Here is a 20,289-nt window from a genome sequence, read left to right on the forward strand (position 1 = left end):
TATTACAAAATTGAGAAATACCTAGTGGACTATTGGTTTGAACCGCTAGGCTTTTAAACGTGAAGATGTTTTCTATTGGCTAAAAGTTTGTGACGTAGAACGCGGCGTATATATAAAAAATCGAAGCGTATGTATGCTTAGCAAAGTAAAACCAGTAACCTTTTTAAATCGAAACCAGTAAGTTTGGATAATTACGTCTCAAACATTAAAAATCTGACTTTTTCCACCCATATGTACAGTACACAAAGAACCATAGCAGGAAATTGATCATTACGATTTTAATAGAAATCATAGTCAAATCACTTGTCTGCACAGATGGTTACACATAAAATTTCATTATTTCAAAATACAGTACAAAAGTAAGTAACCAAAGAAAAAAGGTGATAGCAAAAGCAATAAATAGTGGAAAATATCACACCTAGTACAGTACATGCTCAGTGAGGGCTAAGTTGAAACAGTTGTGTGCAGTCTTTTTCTTTTTTTTTTAGTGCATTCCACTAAAATTCTGCAGTAAACTGTGTGATTCCTCTTGTGTGCCAATTGCAGTGTGCAAATGTCACTTCAATAAAAGTTTCCTGGACTGCTTTGCCTCACATTCTCATGCTGACCACTACAGCTTTCGTATTCGGGATCCAGCTGCTCCTCTTTGATGGCAATCCTCTTTGCGTCTTCTGCACAACAAAGAAGCAATAAAAAGAAAAAAAAAAAACGAGGGTAAGGAAGGAATCCCAGAGTTGCTGTATGTGGCGAGGGGTTACCTTTGGCCTGCTGCAGGTCAAAGGAGTAGTCTGTCTCCGTCACGTCCCGGCCGGGCACTAATCCACCTTTCATGTGGTCTCGCAACTCCTTCAGCTTGATGTAGAAGTGCACTTTGTCCTGCGCGCGGGGGAACTGGGCACATCGCGGACTGGATGAAGGCATCAAGTAGCACACCTAGACCAAAGGAAACATGCTATGGCTTTTTCTTGATGAGGGTTTTAAATATGTGGCTGTGATGTTTTGTATACCGTTTCAGTGTCAGGGATCTTGTAGGGCTGCAAGCCAAAGTCCAGGTTCTTGGCCTTCACGCCAAAGATTTCCTTGCAGAATATTTCGTAAATACCTAATAGGATAAAAGATATATATATGTATAAGCAACTTTGAGGATGCATAAATAAAAAATATTTTTTTAAATGATCTTTGAATGTGCCTCAAAATCACTATGACTGGGCAACATGAATGTTTTTTTAAATAAATTATTTATATTTATTTATAATAAATGTATATAATTATAATAAAATTATTTATATATAATTTTTCTTTTAAAAAAAATATAATAGTATCAAATATAAGTCTTAAGACCTTTGAATGATATTTTTTAATCTGACAATAAGATGGGAAATAATATTTCATCACTTGATGTTGTACCTTTTCCGTTAAAAGCTGCTATCAGCGGTTTGTATTTTTGCAACTTTTCAAGCAACTGTCGCCCTCCTTCACGGATTTCCTTACTGCAAAGGAAAAGAAGACAAGCTTGAATGTCTTTTTACATTCAAAACAGTGCCGGTCCCTTTTTTCCTTTTCTTTCTTTAAATGTGAGGCATAATCACCTGGAAAGGTCTTTGCTGCCAGGTGTGGTCCTCTCAACCATGTTTGTAAAGCCGATGCCGTATTTCTCCGGCAGGCTCTCGTCATGCGTGAAGTTGAGCTGCTCCTCGGTGAAACCGGACAGAAACAAACATTTCCCTGCGGACAAAGCAGGATAAAAAAAAAATTACAAACTACATGAATAATGAATAGAAATGTCAACATACAGAAATGGTTGCCAGGGTTGGGGTAGTGGTGTCCTTTATAGGCCGACAACAGTCCCGGGTTGATTCCAATCTGAGGAGAAACATGAGGGGGGTCACCACGGAAACACATCCCAAAGAAAACCACACGCTCCTCAAACAAAAACCTTACGACGCATCTTCTGACAATTGTGCACTTTTTATGAATTCGGTATGTTCTTTATAACTCACGATCAAAATGTCAAGATTGTAGGTAATAACGTCAGGCAGCGTTTTGGCCATAACCTCAGCCACTGACATGCCGTTGAAGCGGTTCAGTGTCCTTTTGGCCTTCTTTGCTGCCGCCTCGCTCTCATCCTCATCTTCCTCTTTCACCGCCCCGCCTCCTTCGCGCTGATTCTTGGGTGGGCGCCCTCGCTTTTTCTTCACCGGCATCGCTGCTGCAAAAAATAAGTACATATGATAGAAAAAGTTGGCCTAACTTATAGACAGCAGTCATGATCTATTTTCAATCGCACTTATTCTCAGGGAATATTTAAAAATAAATACATATTGCAGGTTTTCATTCACCTTGAGGTGGGGTAGCGGGTGGAGGTTGGTGGTGAACATTCAGCTCCTCTTGCTGTGTTGGATGTTGATACTGAGATTGCTGTTGTATTGCATGTTCATACTGATTCTGCTGCTGCTGTTGTTGTTGCTGCGGGTATGCAGGATGCTGATCTTGCTGCTGCTCCTGCTGGTAGACGGGCTCCTGGTAATGGAAGTAGTTCTGATAAAACTGCTCCTGGTAGAGCGGCTGCTCCTTGTGCACCGACAGTTCAGTCATGACGGGCTCATCCCTGGGGCCCTCGCTGTAGTGGTTGTGGTGGGACATCACGGGCTGCAGCTCGGGGTGTTGCTGGCTTGACTGGTACCTTGGAACAACCGACAAGACATTTAAGCATTTTGGCGATATCCATGATGTCAACTATTGCACAGTTTTGGCTCCCTGTGGTTTCCATAAAATTGTAGGACAATTTACTGTCCATCTAGTGGTCAGTGAAGACACATGATGAATGCACAACACTCTTTAGACTACCCAAAACATGCAAACAAAAAAAAAAAAAAGGAGTTGCTCACAAATGGTGGTGTTGTTTTCTAGTTTTACGTGTATATGCGAATAATTCTGCCTTCAGATTGCATTATACTGCATGCACAAAAATGATCATTTGAATAATTGAAAAGAAAACAGAACAAGCCGAGATGACGATTGCATTTCCTCGGAATTATTCCAGCAACAACTCACCACTGCTGGAAATAATCCATGGGCACAGTCAACGGTGTAAACTCGTTTTCCTCCATACTGACTGTCAATTTACTTCACAAAAACATCAAGATTCAGAGAACAACGAAGCTGTGCCGAAAGAGAGCGCATTGCAGTGCTGCTTACGCTACCATGACAAAAAACATCTCCGGATAATGGCACTTGTCGCTTTACGTTACGTTTATCAAACGATTTTAAATAATATACACCTGGCGGGATAAAACAATCACATATATGCCAAATTTGACATACCTGTCATACATTTTAAGGCTTCGGATTTTGAGACGAGGGGGCAGGGAAGCTATTTCAAAACAAAGAGCATCGAAACTTTGCGATGTGTTCGCTTACCGCCACCTATCGGTCGGAAGGCGTACTTTTTCTTCTTCTTCATCATCTCGCCGTCTCGGCAACTTGATGCGCGTTACCGCCCTCTATCGGACAAAACGAAAGGTGACGACTCCAACCCGGATGTAATCTCTTCGGCATGCGACCTGTTCGTGTCCCGGTGACCGTCAGTCCTTGGGTCGGAAACAACGTGTTTACACATTTAACAATGCGATAATTTACCATTTTAATGCAAACATTTAAAGGGAAACGTGTAGAGCACTTGCAGGTATTATTAGGAGCCTATTTGCTCAAACATAAGCATGTAGCTTTTCATTTTAGCAATGTACAGTCGTGGCATGATATGTGTTTGTATTTGTTCACAGTCCGAAAGTGTGCATGGTGTTCCACGTTGAAGTTGTGCAAAAATGCCTGCTGGAGTGTCATGGACTCGTTACCTGAGGATGTACGGAGCATGTATATTGGCCATGTTTGCCGGGGCACAGGCGGTCCACCAGTACTACCTACCAGACCTGGTGAGGCGACTGAATTCAATATTTCACATTTACAAACGTATTCATCAGTCCACACATGTGGGTGTTAATTTATTACGAAGTATTGACTGATTTAAGTAGCTCTATTTTATGCAGGTATCGTATCAAAATTCTGGCAACGCTGAGCTGTTCAAGACAATTTTCAATTTGAAGTTGTGTGCATTTCTTTCTTTTCCATCAGAGTATACCAGAGGTCCCCCCAAAACCTGGTGAGCTAAAGACAGAATTACTGGGCTTCAAACTCAGAGAAGCAGCCGCACAGCAGCAGATGAAAGAAGAACCCAAGACGAACTAATCTGGAGATAATTTATAATGTCAGGACAATGGACAATATACTTTATTACAGTCATCGGCGAGGTGGAGGAAGACGGTGCATCATCTCCTGCTCATCGGATAAGCATTGTAGAAAATTTAGTTCGTTTCAAAATGTAAATAAAATACAATAAATAAATCAATGGCATTTTTTATTGCTTGTAATGAAAATTTGCTAGTATTTAATTGTTGAATTTTGCCACGCCACATTTATGTATGAAATAAAGTTTTTATTGTTTTGATTTCTTTGAGACACAAATGTCGCACGACGACCCAATTTTTTTGTGCGGAGACTTCGTATCCTAGCAACCGAATATCAACATTCAGAATTGAAGACAAGATGGCGACCGAACGGGAGAAAGAAGCTTCTGCTTACCTGGAAAAACACAAAATCTTCGACCTCATGAAAAACCTCACCAGCATGCTCTTTTTTTACAGACCAGGTTAGCCTTTTATATATTACAAACAACTGTTTTTTTAGGGCAGGTTTTTTTTTTTTTTTCCGGTAAAACGACTCGAGTTTACCAGCTAATTAGTAGGTTAGCTGAACTAGAAAGTCAGTTTAATGGTTCTTTTCTCTGATTAAATTATTATTGTTTATTTGTAGTATGTGTTCATTTAGTTTCTTGAGCTTATTGTATATTTAGAAAGTTTATAGATATCCTGCAATTGTACAGAAATACTATGAAATGTTGCTAATCTTAATAAAAACAGTCACTGTCGACCTTTCCAGTTTGATTGGTCATTGGCAGTTTGATTGGTCATATTTTATTTTGATTGTCTTATTTATAAACTTAACTTTTTTAGCCGACGTCACTATTTATTGCAGTATATATATTTGTCTTAGTCTTTTCATCTATTTTCACGTTGTTTTCTCATTTGCTCTTCATATTATTTTTCATCTATCTGATTTGTTCTTTTTTTTTTTTAGATGATCCCAAAGAGTTTCTCATTGAGAAACTGAAACAACTAAAAGAAGCTCGAGATAACGGCCAAGAAGCGCCCAGTCTCCTCAGCCCTTCCAACCTGGATGCAGTGTTTGGTCTAGTGGACCCAGCCAATCAAAGACATGTCACGTTTACACAATACAAACAGGGTGAGTGCCAAAGATATCAAGAAAAGAAACATCTTTACATACTGTTCTGTTAAACGGGCCTTTCTTTCTCCTCAGCTCTGATCTCACTGGGCATGAAAGACATCAATGAATGTCCTGATGGTGTAAACGAAGACAAAATATCCTATGATACTTTCATAACAGAAGGGTAAGAGAGGTTGTGGGAATTTAGTTAAAAGTCTTTATTTTTGGATCATAATATTGTGTTCTTTTTTTTTACAGGATGATAAGCTTGCAGAAAGGCTCATCGACATACAAACAACCCTAAATATTTATTTTTACTCCTAAAAGTAACCCTTTTTTGTTTCTTTATACACTTTTGCAATGCTGTTCCATTTTATGCTTTGAGACAGACCTATATGAGAAGATAGCATGACATTATTTTATAACAATACAAATAAAACAATGGAGCATTTGATTTGGTGGAACTGAATGATGTGAATCATGGGTATTCACAGTAAATTATGATTCATGACTTTCTTCATTTGAATGCTGCACATTTGTCACTCATCCGTTTGTCAGTTAATATTGTTAAAACAAAATATCTTTATAAACATATCAATGAATAAAAAAGTGAATTGATTGCTTAATTTTATTATGAACATGGCATTCAGTGTGATGTAATATTTATGTACTGTATTTTTTTTAGTATTTTATTTATATATTCTATCTTCTGTATTTACAGTATATTTGTTTTTTTGGTTTGTATTAAGTCTATTTTTATGTAATTGTCTATCATTTATATTTACTTAAGTATTTTAGTTAGATATATTTTCATATGTACTGTATTTATATTATTCATTTTAGTACTGTTTTGTAGTTTTCACCGGAGAATCAATGGCCGCTTCCCGGTGGGCGTGGCCAAGCCGAATACCGGAAGTGACATGGCTGCCTCCTTGCGCGAAGCCCTTTCTCCTGTCTCCGCTTGTTAGTCTTGGCTGTTTGCTTTTTGCGTTTCTCCTCCTTTCTCAACTGTCACCGTTTTCCACCCAGTCACCGTCGCTTGGATCCCAGCATGGGCACCGTCCACGCCAGGGTAAGAAAAGCGACGGAAACGTGTTGTTTTTGGCGTTTGACCTCTCGCCGTGTGCGGCTGCGAAGGAGAAAAGGGAGGGAGGCCCTCGGTGACAGCGTCCACCCTTCGACGACACATTGGGCATTAGGGTTGCTTATTAACGATCACAATATGCATTTTTATATCTCTATCACATTTTGTTTGCTGTGCATGTTAAGATATTAACCCAAAAATGCTGAAAATTGAGGTTTGCTTGGACGGAAGATGCCAACTCGCTGTCTTCATGCCTTTTTGTGCATCATCTTTGTATGATCTGGGAATGGAAAAACATCAGGAAATTCATTATTGAAATCACAGTGTGCCTCTGATGATTGTTTTTCTTTCTGCAACATGGTGTTGCAGAGCCTGGACCCTCTGCCCATGCAGGGTCCAGAGCTGGGAATTCACGCCGACGACATTGAGCCTCCTGAAATGGAGCAGGAGCCCAAGCAGGAGATTCTGGAAAACAAGGATGTAAGATCCATGTAGTTGCCAAGCATGCTACAAAATATCCTTTTGTCAAATAATGTTTCTTTTGAAATCCAAAGGTGGTGGTCCAGAGGGTGCATATAGACGGGCTTGGAAGGACCAAGGAGGACCTGCTGTCTTACGAGATCTCAGGCGTTTTCCGAGCAAAGAATTTAATCGATGTATGTATTGTAAATACGACAACGTGAATCTCCGGCTTGTTAACTGAGTCTTCGCTGCTGTGTTGTTAATTCAGGTGATGAAAAAATCCCACGAAGCCAGGCAGAAGCTGCTCCGTCTCGGAATCTTCCGAAAAGTTGAAGTTGTTATTGACACCTCAAGAGGTACGCCAAACACAAATGCCAACTGTACTTTTTCTCATCCAAAGCTACTTTGGCTTCTTTTTATATTCAAGGTGATGACGCTCTTCCCAACGGCCTCGACGTGACCTTCGAGGTCACCGAGTTGAGGCGGATGACCGGCAGTTACAACACGATGGTGGGCAACAATGAAGGAAGCATGGTGAGTGTGCAAAAGGACCCGTCTCACTTGAGTTGTCACTACTCAGTGATGGTTACAATAATGCGTCACGGCAGGTGCTGGGAATGAAGTTGCCCAATGTGTTCGGCCGGGCCGAGAAACTCACCTTTCAATTCTCGTACGGCACCAAAGAGACTTCCTACGGCCTTTCCTTTTTCAAACCTCAAGTGGGGAACTTTGAACGCAAGTAAGAACACATTTTGGATTTTTTTTTTTACAAGACTGAGGTTATTTGTATTTTTTAAGGTCAAGTGACTTTCCATCTCTTTGTTTTTCCCCTTTCGTGTAGCATCACGTTCAATGCCTATAAAGTAACAGGTCAATTTCCGTGGAGCTCCCTGCGGGAGACGGATCGTGGCGTCTCGGTGGAGCTGAATGTAAATACCCGCAAGCAGTTACGTCATTGCGAAGAGAATTTTTTGACTCTATACCATCCATCTTTGCTCAGTTCCCCGTATGGAAGACCAACCAAACCCTGAAGTGGGAAGGCGTGTGGAGAGATTTGGGATGTCTGGCTCGCACCGCCTCCTTCGCTGTCCGGGAAGAGAGTGGACATTCCCTCAAGTCGTCACTGGCGGTATCTTTGATTTTAATCTATCAAGAAATGCACAGTTGTTCCATAAACTGCCATTTTGAATGACATTGAGTCGACTAACGATGACATCACCACCTTGGATGACATCTTTCTTTCCCCGTCAGCACGCCATGGTCATCGACACCAGAAATTCCTCCATCCTGCCCAGGAAAGGCGTCCTCTTGAAAATCCATCAGGTCGCTTGCAGACCACTTTATTCTCCATTAATCCACAAACATATTAATTTATTCATGTATTTATTAATTATTCCATGTTTTGCAGGAGCTTGCCGGTTACACGGGAGGAGATGCCAGTTTCCTCAAGGAGGACTTTGAAATCCAGCTCAATAAAAGCCTCTTTTGGGACTCTGTAAGATTTCCACATCTTTTGTCATTTTAAAGCCTGTAAAAATATCAAATGATTCTTCACCAAAATCCTTCTTTTTTTTTTTTTTTTTTTCTCTCCCTCGCAGGTTCTGTCTGCCTCCATGTGGGGCGGTTTGCTGCTGCCTATTGGTGAAAAGCCAACAAGCATCGCAGACAGGTTTTTAGAGTTTTCTTGTTCTATTTTAAATGGGGAAAAATGATCATAATTTTCTTCGTCATCCCTCCAGGTTCTATCTGGGCGGCCCCACCAGTATTCGTGGTTTCAGCATGTATAGCATGGGCCCCCAGAGCGAAGGTGAGATTCATTGTCAGCTTCGAGGCTTCTTTTTGTGTTTGTTAAGTTTTTGTGTTTTGTTTTTTACTGGTATGACAGGCGATTACCTGGGAGGAGAAGCCTACTGGGCGGGAGGCCTTCACCTCTACACTCCGCTGCCCTTCCGGCCAGGCAGGGGGGGCTTCGGCGACCTCTTCCGAACGCATTTCTTTCTCAACGCTGGGAATCTTTGTAACCTTAACTATGGTGAATAAGCTCTTAAGAAAAAAAAAAAGAAAGATTGCTATGTCTCAAAAGTTTAACAGGTTTGTCTTGGTTAGGGGAGGGCCCTCAAGCACATTTGAAGAAGCTGGCTGAGTGCATTCGCTGGTCATATGGACTTGGCATTGTGTTGCGTTTGGGCAACATTGCCAGACTGGAGCTGAACTACTGCATTCCCATGGGAGTTCAGAGTGGAGACAGGTAAAAGATTTTTCTTGGTCTCTATTTTTTTTTAATATTACAAAAATATGGAATTTGAATATGTTTTCTTTGCCTGCTGTTTTCCAGGATATGTGATGGGGTGCAGTTTGGAGCAGGAATACGCTTCCTCTGAAGCCACGAGTCTCTGTACAACGGAAACGCCACGGCGCTGAAAGGGAAGACTGCGAATATTAGATGTTTGTTTGCAACTTATCACTTCAATGATAAACACGTTTGCACTGAATTCGCGTTGCTCCGTTTTCTTTTCCTACCTTTGAAAATATATTTGTACTGGATTTCTTAGTCTTTTAGGCTCATCACTTTTTACAACCCTAGCAGATGCCATTGTGTTTAAAAAAAAAGTTAGGTAATGTAAACAAGAGACTTGGAGAAGCAACATAGTATTCCCATCAAGGATGACCTGTGCAAAATACGTTGACTTGTGTCAGCTCAATAACCAACAGCCTGGTATTCAAAAATTCTCCATATAATCCGAGATTATACAATTGAGGTGTTTATTTTCTGTTGTTTTATTATTAACCAATTTAGTTTTTTTTCCCCCCACATTATTTTGATTGCATGAACGCACCTTTGGCTTACTTTTTTTTCTCAGTCATTTCGACTTTTGTCCTTAAATTATTATTACCAACTTTTAGTTAAGGACTTAAATCAATACATGTACAGATAAAAAAAATTATGTATTGAATGGATGGCTGCGTCAAATGAGCGCCATAACTGCGCGGCACTTTCCGCTCATTTTTTAGTCACATGCGCCTTAATCCGCCTTGTGATTGGCTAAATGTGCACATGCGCCTCGTCATTACTTCCGTAGCCGCCTAGCTTAGCCCGCTCTCGTCCGCAGAACGTTGCAGGTATTGCAGACGACGAGTGAGGACTGATCATCGAAATTTCGCCTCCCTACTCCCATTTTGCGTACACAAAATAGCGGTGTAGCGCCACGACCCCTGTTAATCATTGATAAAAAGAATCGAGAGGGTATTTTTTTAGTATTAGTTTTCATTTGAGCTGAGTGCCAGGCACATCGGACGCACGCTGATGGCGGTCACTATTGAGGATCTCTATCGAAGCTACGGGGTCCTTGCTGATGCCAAGGACGACGTCAGCCAGGTAAGGAAAAGAGCAAAATACGATATCTGTGTTAAATTCAAATCTTAGCGAATACGCTAAACTTTCATATATATATTTTATTGCTAGTTGCTAGCTTACGTAAGCTTGTGTTGTGAGTAGGGAGGGGGGGTGCTAAGCTAGCGGCTAGCTTTGAGCCGACTGATGTTCTCTTGTTAATTCACAATAGAACGTTTTTTGAGGCATTTTTTGTTTTTTCAAAACACAATTGGACCTTTGAAGTATTTGTCCTTTCTAATAATTAATAGAGTAATAACAGGATAGCGAGAAATGAAATGTTTTTATTTTACTCCGTTATATTAGTTTGACTCATTTTTCTTTCCTCTTTATTAAACTCAATTCCTTCCCTCAGTCTTGCTTTATTCCACCTCAGATTTGTTTTCCCCATGTCCCCTTTCCTTCCCTTAGACTTTATTGTTATGCAAACTTTTTTCTGTTTACCTTCCTTCTGTACCCGTCCTATACTGCTTTAAAATCCCCTTTCTTTGTTCTTGAGTGAAAAGGATTTGCCCCTATTCAGGATACAAGTAAAATAAATATGTCTGTTACTTATTCAGACCCATTTTACCCCTCAGCAGTTTTGCCTGTATGTCCAGAACTAACCTGACTACTTCAATATCAATTGACTGTTTTCTAATGAGCAAATCAATCAGTGACGACAATTATGTTGAACATAACAAATGTGCTTCTTGTTCCCTGCATTTTGCAGCACAAAGACGCCTACCAAGTCATCCTGAATGGCGTGAAAGGCGGGCCCAAGGAGAAGCGCCTGGCGGCTCAATTCATCCCAAAGTTCTTCAGCAGCTTTCCGGAGTTTGCGGATGCGGCCATCAACGCCCAGCTGGATCTCTGCGAAGACGATGACGTGTCGGTAAGTGTGGCGACGACGCGCAGTGTCTCGAGTATTGAACCTCAGGCTACGTTCGTGCGCTGGCATATCCAAGCGTCTCACAATCCGCTTGCTCACTATGGTCCAGATTCGACGGCAGGCTATTAAGGAGCTTCCGCGGTTTGCAACTGGCGACAACATCCTCAAGGTGTCCGATATTCTCACCCAACTCCTCCAGACAGGTATTGTATTGGATTTATAGATACCAAAGTGGTACCTTGACTTGTGAGTGTGCAGCAATTACAATTTATTTAACCAGGTTTTTTTCTTTACGTTGTCTGTACATGAGTAAGGTTATACTAACCTACAAAAAAGTGTTGGCGTTTGTTGTCACTCATCTTCACGGCATTATGAAATGAAGTATATCTGCTTTCCTCTTTTAGATGACACCGCTGAGTTCAACCAAGTGAACGTTTCGCTGATTTCCATCTTCAAGATTGACGCGAAGGGTACGCGAGTGTGCTTTTCAGTACGTCTTTGCGTTCCCCCCCCCCTCCCTACTAACTTGATGAAGGACGTTGCGTGTCCCGCAGGCACCCTCGGCGGCCTCTTCTCGCAGATCCTTCAAGGGGAGGACATTGTGCGCGAGCGGGCCATTAAATTTCTGTCCACTAAGCTCAAGACCCTGCCCGAGGACGTCATGACAAAGGAGGTGGAGGAGTACGTCTTTGCCGAGACGAAGAAGGTTTGCCTTGTGTCTTTGTAAATTCAATTTGTTGTTGCTCTTGTTGACGATGCCCCCCGCTCGCTCGCAGGTGCTGGAGGACGTGACGGGTGAGGAGTTTGTGCTGCTGATGCGCTTGGTGTCGGGACTGCGCGTGCTGCAGACGGTGAGCGGGCGCCAGCAGCTGGTGGAGCTGGTGGTGGACCAGGCCTTCCTGGAGCAGGCGCTCAACCCGGCCGACCCCGACACGGTGGACCGCCTGCTGCAGTGCACACGCCAGGCACTGCCCCTCTTCTCTGTGAGTACACCAACATTTTTTTGGAGATTAAACAGAGCTTAGAGTTTCTGAAGATGTTTATTTGTTTTTTGGGGGGGCAAAAGGTCACTCACGATGTGTTCCATTCTTTCTCCTTTAGAAAAATGTTCATTCCACACGTTTTGTGACCTACTTTTGTGAACACGTTCTGCCCAACCTCAGCACGCTGACGACTCCTGTGGCCGAGCTCGACATTCAACTCGAGGTCAGTATCTAGTTCCTCGATTTGTCGTTTTAAAAGTTTGTATGCGGCGACTCGATTGCCTTTTTCACGTCCGTGTGCGTAGGTCCTCAAACCGCTGGCAGAGATGAGTCCTTTCTGTGGTGACATGGACAAGCTGGAGACCAACCTCAACATGCTTTTCACCAAGCTGCTGGTGGGTAAACACATCGGCGCTGGGTTCGGCACAAACTGGTGTCATTGCGCATTGCGGCTCTGTTGACAGGCATTCATTTTGCACATTCCTTTTTTTTCCATAGGAGTACATGCCTCTGCCCCCGGAAGAGGTGGAGAACGGCGAGCAGCAAACCGGCGAGGAGCCCAAGCTGCAGTTTAGCTACGTGGAGTGTCTGCTCTTCAGCTTCCATCAGCTGGGCAAGAAGCTGCCCGACTTCCTCATTGACAAAGTGGACGCCGAGCGCCTCAAAGACTTCAAGATCAGGTGCGTGTCGCTCACAGTCGAGAGGCATCACACTAACGGAGAAAATGTCACCTTTTGGGCCCCATCGAAAAACCCGCGCGCGTGTCATCGGACTTGCAGGTTACAGTATTTCGCCAGAGGCCTGCAGGTTTACATCAGACAGCTGCGAGTGGCTCTGCAGGGCAAGACGGGAGAAGCACTCAAGACGGACGAGGTGGACGCAGCGGTCGCTCTGAGTCTGTCGCTCTGAGTCTGTCGCCACGTCAGTGCTGACCGGGTCTTTCTTTTTTTTTCCAGAATAAGATCAAAGTAGTGGCCCTGAAGATTACAAACAACATCAACGTCCTCATCAAGGTTGGTCGCAGTTTGACGAGGAACTCACCCAAATGTCCTTTTCGTGTCCAGACATTAAGCAATTCTCTATCATTGGCCCACAACTCAATTGTCACTCTGCATCTCAGGACCTCTTCCACAACCCTCCATCATTCAAGAGTGCCGTTTCTCTGTCTTGGAAGCCAGTCCAGAAGACCGAGGCGGCAGCCGTGACGTACGTTTTGACACGTTGCAACGCGGCCGAGTCTGAAATGTCCTTGCTTGACTGACCAATCACTTCTCCGATCTCCGCCCGCAGTCTGAAGCGTCCGTCCAGCGACGACGCAGGCCCGGTCGCCAGCGTGAAGAAGCAGACGGCCCCGCAGCCTCGGCGGGACGCTCGGCAAATCTACAACCCACCCAGCGGCAAATACAGCGCCTCCCTAGGAAACTTAAACTACGGTGGGAATGCAAGCACACCACATTGACCTTTTAGTAGTAATCTACCGATATGTTGTTCTTGATTATTTTATGGACACCTTATGGCTGGCCATGATTCTATTTTGCAAAATTTGCGTACTGATGACCAGATTTGCTTTAGATAAAACATAATTAACAACATCAAAAATGTCATAGCAGTTTGCTAAATTTTTGGTACACAAAAAGTTGAGTTGATTTGTCCAAAGCAGCGACACTATTTGAAAAGTGTATACTAATTTACAAATCAATAACAAATATATTTGCCAGTGGATTGTTTTGCGTCGCACGGGAGCTTGAAATGAATAAAAAAAACTTGGAAGGATTTTATTTTATTTTTTTAATTCATTAGTTCAATGAACAACAAGAATGAAAGCATCTTTGAGTTTAAAATTTATCAGTTTAATAGGAAAAAAAAATCGGAATCTTTGCTTTTCCTCATGTATAGATTTAAATAAATCAAAATGAAGTAAAATGCTCTTGGATCCTGATTTATAAATTTGAAATGAATCAAAATACAAATGAAAAATGCACCTCTTAAATGATACTGAAAGTTTGCGTGCAGCATGTGCAGAAACACTCAACATAATTCAGATCTCTTTTCAAATTGGATTTATTTTGTATGACTTGTGTGGGCCATTGCTAACGTTGTGGTTTCCACCGACAATGTTGCCTACAGAGCAGCGCGGCGGCTTCAGGGGCGGACGGGGACGGGGCTTCGGCACCAGAGGCAACAGAAGCCGAGGGCGGATCTACTAAGGCGGGTCACAAGGGGAGGGGGTGTGCTCGCTTGTCACTCATTGAACTGCATCACGCCAAAATCTGTACTGTCAATCTAAACGGACACCACTTTTGTCCCACTTCCATGTTTAAATAATTAGTTTCCATGTTTTTTTTTTTTTTTTTTTAAACTCCTCCTCCTCACCTCTTCCTCACAATGGACTTTTCTATCCAGACCAACTAGAAGTCGTCAAGAAGCCAAGGCCCGTAGCACTAGCTCCTCTCCCTTGTTTTTATCTATGACGTGTATTCTTGTGGAACAAAAAGACTGCAAAGTTGTGACACACAAGTAGTTTTGGTCCCGCTGGGAATTTTTTCAAAAGGAAAAAGAAGAAAAAAAAAAAGGAGTCCTCATTTTGTCCTGCAAAGTAATGTTAGGGTGCATTTTTTTTTGTTACCTGTTTATTTAATCTTGTTTTCATTTTTTAAATTGTTGTTAGATGATCTTCAGTATGGATTGGGCAATTATTAGAACTTTGTAAGAATTGACAATGTCGGATTTTTATCATAAACTTGTATGGAAGTATGAACGGTGGCTGTCATGTCTTCATGTACGATAAATGTACTGATCGTTTTTGTTTCCAGGAGTGGGGGTGGGTGGGTTACAAAGGAAACACGAAAAAAATGAATACATAACTTAGCGTGTCCCTGCTGAAAATTTTCTTTAGTATCCAACCTCATGCTAATTCAATTTCGCACCCAAAAAACTTAATTTAGTAGTCTTAACCATTCCAATTCTGAAAAAAAAAAAAAACAGTGGATTAAAAAATAATCGGAGGAAGCTCTGTTTATTTTAATTACCACTCTGCGCATGTTTTTTCTGTCTTGGGATTTAGTATAGAACAAAGGAACAAAAAAAAAAAAAGAAAGTAAATGTTGTGACAGGCTCTCCCCTCTCGGGGGCGATGCAGACCAGGGTTTTCCCTCCTGCCAGAGCAACAACCAGTTCTATTTTTAGCCCCGTTGATCGTTTCAGGCTTCATTCTTTCTTTGTCTTGCATACAGAAAAAAAAAATACATAAATGTTTTAAGCAATGTTCTTTAAGCGAAAAACCATTCATTTGTATGGAATACACCAAATGATGTTTTGTGCCATTGAAAGCATTTAGCAAACATTTTCACATTGTACTCAAATTCTCCAATATCTGCCTTGTTATTGACGTGATAAACGTATGTCGCAATCATGTTTCCAAAAAAGCCCCAAAAATCAATGCAAATTACAATGAACACATTTTAATTGAAACACACAATCTGGGTCCGTGAACTGGATGTTATTGCATTATATTTTGAATGAAAAGACCCATCTGTCTGATTTATTAATTATTATTTTTTTAAATTTTGTCTCAGCAATCCACTCAAACCGTCCATCTTCCGTGGTACTTTTCAGGTCCTCTTTGAACGTCGCCCCTTTGACCAGCAGGGGGCGGTAAGCAACCGTGGGGAAAGAACTCTAGTGATTGATCGTGACCAGGTATTTCCCAAAGCACGCGCGCGCGCACTCATACACACACACTGCAGAATTTAAAATAATCATGCAGTGATACAGAAAGAGGTGTGGGCGGACAGGGGATCAAAACTAGATGTGATATGATTTGGATCCGGAGTTTTCTTTTTCCATGCCTTTCTATTCCCATTGAAAGCAGAGTGTCTCCGTTTTCAGGGGTTAACAAAAAAAATGTAACCATTAAAAAAAATCCTAAATTAATTTGCTTTCTATTTTTGTCCCCCCCAATCAGATCCTTCCTATAACTCACACATCGGATCATCCGCTCCAATGGAAACGCAAGAAAGAAATTCCACCAACTGACAGGTAACTTCACTTCTTGCCTCTTACGACCCGCTTGGGTGCAATGGTGTTACCATGGCAACCACCCAAACCAAAGTAAATAAATCAATTCTTCTCCCAAAATGAGAATATAATATACCACAATGCAAAGTTTTGGTAGAAACGAAATGAAATGGAAAAAAAAGAAAATCTGCATAAAATATGTTGTCTTGAAATAAGCAAATTTTTTTCTTATTGTAAAACATAAACATATTGGAAAAAAAAATTTAAAAATGAAAAAATATTAAAATTGAAAAATTCAGTAGCGAACATAATTATAAAGTAAATTCAATTAAAGAGAAAGGACTTCATATTTCTAGTTAATATAGAATGCCTGTCTTGATTAAAATATGAAAAGAAATGGAAGAAAACAAAAAAATCTATTCTTTTTCGTCACCGTCTGATTCTTGAGCCAGTCACGCAAAACCGTGTCCCAAAACGACCGATACGCCGGAACCGAATTTGCGTTGCTTCCAAATTCACCCATCAAAATTGCCTGCTCTTGAAGCCGCCATTGGAGCACGTCCGTTTGAGGTCTGTAAAAAGGCTATAAAAAGAATCACCTGCGTCAGCGATGCACTTTTTTTTCCTCCTTTTGGCATCACCGAGAACAAACGCCATATTTATACCCCAGATAAATTAGTTTTTTTTATTTTGAACCACTGACGTTTAAATGATTACATCCTTATCATTACTATTGTCTTTGGAACTCTCCTTGGTGCTGAACCACCATGTCCTAATGTGAACTGTCACAGATATACGATGATATAAAACCACAAAGTCATTTTTTTTTAAAGCAGAGTTCCTCACATACGCTTTCCCACCACTTCCTGCCCTACCAGTTTGTAATTGAGTAACATCTCGCCCACCAAATAAGAACTTAATCCCTTTTGTTTACATCAGCGGTTATGCCACGCAATAGCTAGTTAGCTACGCCACCACTCCAAAAATGCACCCACCCCCTTTGTATGGTCTACAAGCATGGCCGCTCTCGAGTGCTTCATCTTTAGCTGTCCGTTTTCCAAGTCATATTACAGATATTTGATTGACAGTTGAGTAGGGCGGTGGTATTTTCCCGTTCTTCATAATCTTAATATTCTTCCCTTTCCTTTTTTCCCTCCTCTTTTCCTCCTTCATAATATTCGCTTTCGAGTCGGTATACCCAAATATAATAAGCGCATACTGTATCTGTATTTATGTATGTATGTATGGATATGCATGAAAAGCCACCCGCCCCCTCATGCGCAATGCTGGGAATAGTAACAGTGCGGCGAGGCAGCGCTAAATATAGCAGCCAGTGAGTGTTAACATGTCAACTTCAACGGGAGTGCGGAGGAGCGCTTGCCGCTGCACGTGTGTGTATGAGGTGTGTGTGTGTATATATATAAATATAAACCCGCACATGAAGTTTGGCGATAAAAGTGAATCATCGCAAATATGCCAACAGCCACGTACACAACACATGCCAAAGCGGTGACATCATGTTAAAGCACACAAGCGGCTGCCATCTATGTGGAATAAAAAAACAAAAACAGAATGAGCACTTCAAACACCTCTAAAATGTTCTATAACAAATAAATTGATGGGAAAATATTTGATGACCAAAGCCTATTCGACCGCCCACGCTGCTCTTCTCGCAAAAGATGCTCCATTTACGCGATTTAAATGAGAAGTCGACCCCCACAAATGGTATTTACGATATTATGCACCCCGCTCTCGTCCAAACGCTGCCTTCTGATTCATGTTGTGTTTGGGGAATATAAATATAAATAAATATAAATCCACCCATTTTTATCCATCACAATTGTTCAGACTCAGGTAACAGCCAATCACGGCTCAGCTTGCAAACATCACCTAACCTGACTCAGAAAACAGATGATTGGGCGTAACCTTAGCAACCATGATGTCATTTTCAGTCCACAGCAAAACGGCCACCACCCTAAAATGAACATTTTTGACTTGTCTTCCCGTTTGACTTAAGTTTTTCCGGTGAGGCATCCAACGAATGACGGCTTTGTGTGGTTGAAATATTGAATTTCTACTCTTTTCCTCCAATCTGAACTTGTTTTTGGACCAGATTGTTTACGCATTATGTCACACCCAAAACATTTGTCATCTTGATAGCCATCTGCACTGTTCCATTGATGACGACTACATCAGAGTAGATGCACCATCTTGAGAAGGTGGTAGTGGTGGTGGGCAAAGGAGGAGTAGGAAGGTCTATTTTTACCACGGCTGCATCTTGGAAATAGAATGCGGGCTAAAAAAAAAAAAAAAAAAAAAGCTCAGTTGGAGCTCCATTGAAGACGCTTGTGCAGCAAAGCGTGCGCTTATTTGATTGAAGGAGACTTTAAACATGCTCCCTACCCGTCCTAACCGAAGCGTGTTACGTAATGGAGCATGTGAATGTCAGGAGTGAGGGAGGAGGAGAAAAAGAGGAGGAGGAGGAGAATGTCTTGCCTTCGTTTCTTTTTTTTTTTCTTCAATTGTGCACATCCCCCCTTGAATTTGCGTTTTCCATTGAAATTAACTGGAATCAAATCTCATTTGAAAATTGTATCATAACGTGGATCTTAGGTTAAATTGAATTGAATGTAAAGGAAGATTTCAAATCGAAATTACTCACATTTGAAATTCAATTTAAAATTACACATCAAATTTATTATTTTTTTTATCAATGTTGAACTACTTTGAAAAAGGGTAATATCTAATCCCCCACCAAATTTTTTTTAGACAGTTTCCCCCAGTAAAATAAAGGATTTATTTATTTATTTATTTATTTATTTATTTATAAAACTGAAATTAAGAATACATTTTACTGTGTTTAAAATGAAATTGACATTCAAACCTAAGCAAACTTTCATTTGACAAAATACATTATTTTTAAAGATTAAATTAGTATGGCTCACTATTTGGCAAGTCCAAACTGCCCCCCCTGAATCCTTTTCCTTTTGTTTTGTTTTTTTGTCCTCGCCAATTAGGATCTTGTTTGTTCAATTCATCATCCAACAATAATCCCGTTTAACTCGCTTAGGGGAAAAGCAGTATGGCAAAAAAAAAAAAAAAAGGGGGGGGGGGCAAGTTCACACCCTTCTTTCTTTTTCCTTTTTTTTTTCCTTTTTCCTTCTACACACATATATCCCAAAACTCCTGGCAGGCGGTGTACTCTACTCTTCACATGTCCACCGAGACGCCCCCCTCCATTCCTAAACACACACACACGTACATCAGCGGAACACTCCTGACACTCCTGCGTTCATTCACAGTCTGCTCGCAAAACGTTGTGAATGGGTGAGTCTGGGAGTGATGAATGAAGGAGTGAGTGAATGAAGAAGCCAGCCCTCCTTCCTCTCAGTCTCAATGGGCTTGTCCTTCCATTTCTTTTCTTCGTCTGGTCGTGGTAATAAACACATAAGGAAAGCAAACACGCACATTAGCATAGTGTGTGTGTGTGTTTTGCATTTGTGACAATAGTGTCCTCTGGAGATGCTTTATTGTGTGCAGCAGAGCTCCCAACCAAACATGTGATGCCATGGATTCTGCGTGTGAGTGTGTGCTCAGTCTAAAAATAGCCCCACTATAGCTCTGCTCTTCCATTGACATCATTTAGGCAGGAGAGATGAAAAAATAAATAGTGGGGAAATCGGGATGTAGGGACACAGTGGGGTTCCTAAAAAAAAATCTCATTTCGATATTTTTGGGGTGTATAGTGATTGTATTTTTTTTTGGTCATGAATTTGTGACAATAAAAAATCAGCAAATGCCACCAAGTGCAAATCTGTGAGGTCCAGTCGATGAAATGAATATACCTAAAAGAAAACTAGAAAAAACATGTTTTATTTCCCCAGTGACTTAAGATAGTTAATACTGGCTCACATTTGACAAAACAGTCAATTACAATCGTTTTATTGTTAGCACTGGAAAGTGACACCCAAAATCGGTATAAGGTTCCGAAACGGGATGACGACAATTACTGGAAAGATGCGAGCCACCAACATGAGTGGGAAGCCACCAGCAGATGGGAAGGGACATTAGAACAAATTAAAAGGGCGTGTGCGTGCGTGCGTGCGCGTGTGTATTTCCGAGTGCCTTCGTCACGCCCAAC

General features: G+C 41.4%; 5 protein-coding genes across 13 annotated transcripts; 4 read left to right on the forward strand and 1 right to left on the reverse strand.

The window, feature by feature from the left end:
* Positions 1-263: 263 nt before the first annotated feature.
* tdg.2 (thymine DNA glycosylase, tandem duplicate 2) lies at positions 264-3,527 on the reverse strand. Of its 6 annotated transcripts, none has more exons than XM_037255005.1 (10): positions 3,325-3,416; positions 3,055-3,126; positions 2,340-2,683; positions 2,001-2,206; positions 1,794-1,863; positions 1,590-1,725; positions 1,408-1,490; positions 1,008-1,102; positions 759-933; positions 264-671 (listed from the first exon to the last, which is right to left on the reverse strand). In XM_037255005.1, the coding sequence occupies exons 1-10, from the start codon at positions 3,333-3,335 to the stop codon at positions 562-564; spliced, it is 1,302 nt and encodes a 433-aa protein (XP_037110900.1). In that variant the 5' UTR covers positions 3,336-3,416; the 3' UTR covers positions 264-561. The 6 variants fall into 6 exon arrangements, with proteins under 6 accessions (XP_037110900.1, XP_037110899.1, XP_037110901.1 ...); XM_037255004.1 differs by having other exon boundaries at positions 2,001-2,209; XM_037255006.1 differs by having other exon boundaries at positions 2,001-2,209; positions 3,334-3,352.
* c6h12orf73 (chromosome 6 C12orf73 homolog) lies at positions 3,524-4,401 on the forward strand. Of its 2 annotated transcripts, none has more exons than XM_037255012.1 (3): positions 3,524-3,662; positions 3,783-3,932; positions 4,132-4,401. In XM_037255012.1, the coding sequence occupies exons 2-3, from the start codon at positions 3,825-3,827 to the stop codon at positions 4,243-4,245; spliced, it is 222 nt and encodes a 73-aa protein (XP_037110907.1). In that variant the 5' UTR covers positions 3,524-3,662; positions 3,783-3,824; the 3' UTR covers positions 4,246-4,401. The 2 variants fall into 2 exon arrangements, with proteins under 2 accessions (XP_037110907.1, XP_037110906.1); XM_037255011.1 differs by having other exon boundaries at positions 3,542-3,685.
* Positions 4,402-4,508: 107 nt separating this feature from the next.
* Positions 4,509-5,794, forward strand: si:dkey-42p14.3 (EF-hand calcium-binding domain-containing protein 10). The gene is made up of 4 exons (XM_037255010.1): positions 4,509-4,705; positions 5,194-5,358; positions 5,434-5,524; positions 5,599-5,794. Exons 1-4 carry the CDS (start codon positions 4,603-4,605, stop codon positions 5,642-5,644), a joined length of 405 nt encoding a protein of 134 aa, XP_037110905.1. The 5' UTR covers positions 4,509-4,602; the 3' UTR covers positions 5,645-5,794.
* Positions 5,795-6,236: 442 nt separating this feature from the next.
* samm50 (SAMM50 sorting and assembly machinery component) lies at positions 6,237-9,378 on the forward strand. Of its 2 annotated transcripts, none has more exons than XM_037255086.1 (15): positions 6,237-6,412; positions 6,794-6,904; positions 6,979-7,080; positions 7,155-7,242; positions 7,314-7,420; positions 7,495-7,625; positions 7,728-7,815; positions 7,887-8,015; positions 8,138-8,209; positions 8,295-8,381; positions 8,485-8,555; positions 8,626-8,693; positions 8,763-8,918; positions 8,993-9,134; positions 9,222-9,378. In XM_037255086.1, exons 1-15 carry the CDS (start codon positions 6,392-6,394, stop codon positions 9,265-9,267), a joined length of 1,419 nt encoding a protein of 472 aa, XP_037110981.1. In that variant the 5' UTR covers positions 6,237-6,391; the 3' UTR covers positions 9,268-9,378. The 2 variants fall into 2 exon arrangements, with proteins under 2 accessions (XP_037110981.1, XP_037110982.1); XM_037255087.1 differs by having other exon boundaries at positions 8,772-8,918.
* Positions 9,379-9,949: 571 nt separating this feature from the next.
* api5 (apoptosis inhibitor 5) lies at positions 9,950-14,889 on the forward strand. Of its 2 annotated transcripts, none has more exons than XM_037254928.1 (14): positions 9,950-10,262; positions 10,990-11,151; positions 11,258-11,351; positions 11,553-11,638; positions 11,684-11,854; positions 11,925-12,131; positions 12,250-12,354; positions 12,437-12,526; positions 12,630-12,811; positions 12,911-13,004; positions 13,088-13,144; positions 13,252-13,337; positions 13,422-13,564; positions 14,259-14,889. In XM_037254928.1, the coding sequence occupies exons 1-14, from the start codon at positions 10,191-10,193 to the stop codon at positions 14,336-14,338; spliced, it is 1,629 nt and encodes a 542-aa protein (XP_037110823.1). In that variant the 5' UTR covers positions 9,950-10,190; the 3' UTR covers positions 14,339-14,889. The 2 variants fall into 2 exon arrangements, with proteins under 2 accessions (XP_037110823.1, XP_037110824.1); XM_037254929.1 differs by having other exon boundaries at positions 11,553-11,618; positions 11,703-11,854; positions 14,259-14,338.
* The last annotated feature ends 5,400 nt before the right edge of the window (positions 14,890-20,289 follow it).

Source organism: Syngnathus acus, chromosome 6 (genome assembly GCF_901709675.1).
Source record: "Syngnathus acus chromosome 6, fSynAcu1.2, whole genome shotgun sequence".
Taxonomy (NCBI): Eukaryota; Metazoa; Chordata; class Actinopteri; order Syngnathiformes; family Syngnathidae; genus Syngnathus; species Syngnathus acus.

Excerpts from the sequence above, each read along its gene's own strand:
- si:dkey-42p14.3 (XM_037255010.1), top strand. The coding sequence starts at position 4,603 with ATGGCGACCGAACGGGAGAAAGAAGCTTCTGCTTACCTGGAAAAACAC. Across the intron at positions 4,706-5,193 it reads GCTCTTTTTTTACAGACCAG|ATGATCCCAAAGAGTTTCTC; the intron begins GTTAGCCTTTTA and ends TTTTTTTTTTAG. Across the intron at positions 5,525-5,598 it reads GATACTTTCATAACAGAAGG|GATGATAAGCTTGCAGAAAG; the intron begins GTAAGAGAGGTT and ends TTTTTTTTACAG.
- c6h12orf73 (XM_037255012.1), top strand. The coding sequence starts at position 3,825 with ATGCCTGCTGGAGTGTCATGGACTCGTTACCTGAGGATGTACGGAGCA. Across the intron at positions 3,933-4,131 it reads AGTACTACCTACCAGACCTG|AGTATACCAGAGGTCCCCCC; the intron begins GTGAGGCGACTG and ends CTTTTCCATCAG.
- samm50 (XM_037255086.1), top strand. The coding sequence starts at position 6,392 with ATGGGCACCGTCCACGCCAGG. Across the intron at positions 7,626-7,727 it reads GTGGGGAACTTTGAACGCAA|CATCACGTTCAATGCCTATA; the intron begins GTAAGAACACAT and ends CCTTTCGTGTAG. Across the intron at positions 7,816-7,886 it reads GCGTCTCGGTGGAGCTGAAT|TTCCCCGTATGGAAGACCAA; the intron begins GTAAATACCCGC and ends ATCTTTGCTCAG.
- api5 (XM_037254928.1), top strand. The coding sequence starts at position 10,191 with ATGGCGGTCACTATTGAGGATCTCTATCGAAGCTACGGGGTCCTTGCT. Across the intron at positions 13,145-13,251 it reads ACATCAACGTCCTCATCAAG|GACCTCTTCCACAACCCTCC; the intron begins GTTGGTCGCAGT and ends TCTGCATCTCAG. Across the intron at positions 13,565-14,258 it reads CCTAGGAAACTTAAACTACG|AGCAGCGCGGCGGCTTCAGG; the intron begins GTGGGAATGCAA and ends TGTTGCCTACAG.
- tdg.2 (XM_037255004.1), bottom strand. Across the intron at positions 1,864-2,000 it reads ACAATCTTGACATTTTGATC|ATTGGAATCAACCCGGGACT; the intron begins GTGAGTTATAAA and ends GTTTCTCCTCAG. Across the intron at positions 1,103-1,407 it reads AGCAGCTTTTAACGGAAAAG|GTATTTACGAAATATTCTGC; the intron begins GTACAACATCAA and ends TTATCCTATTAG.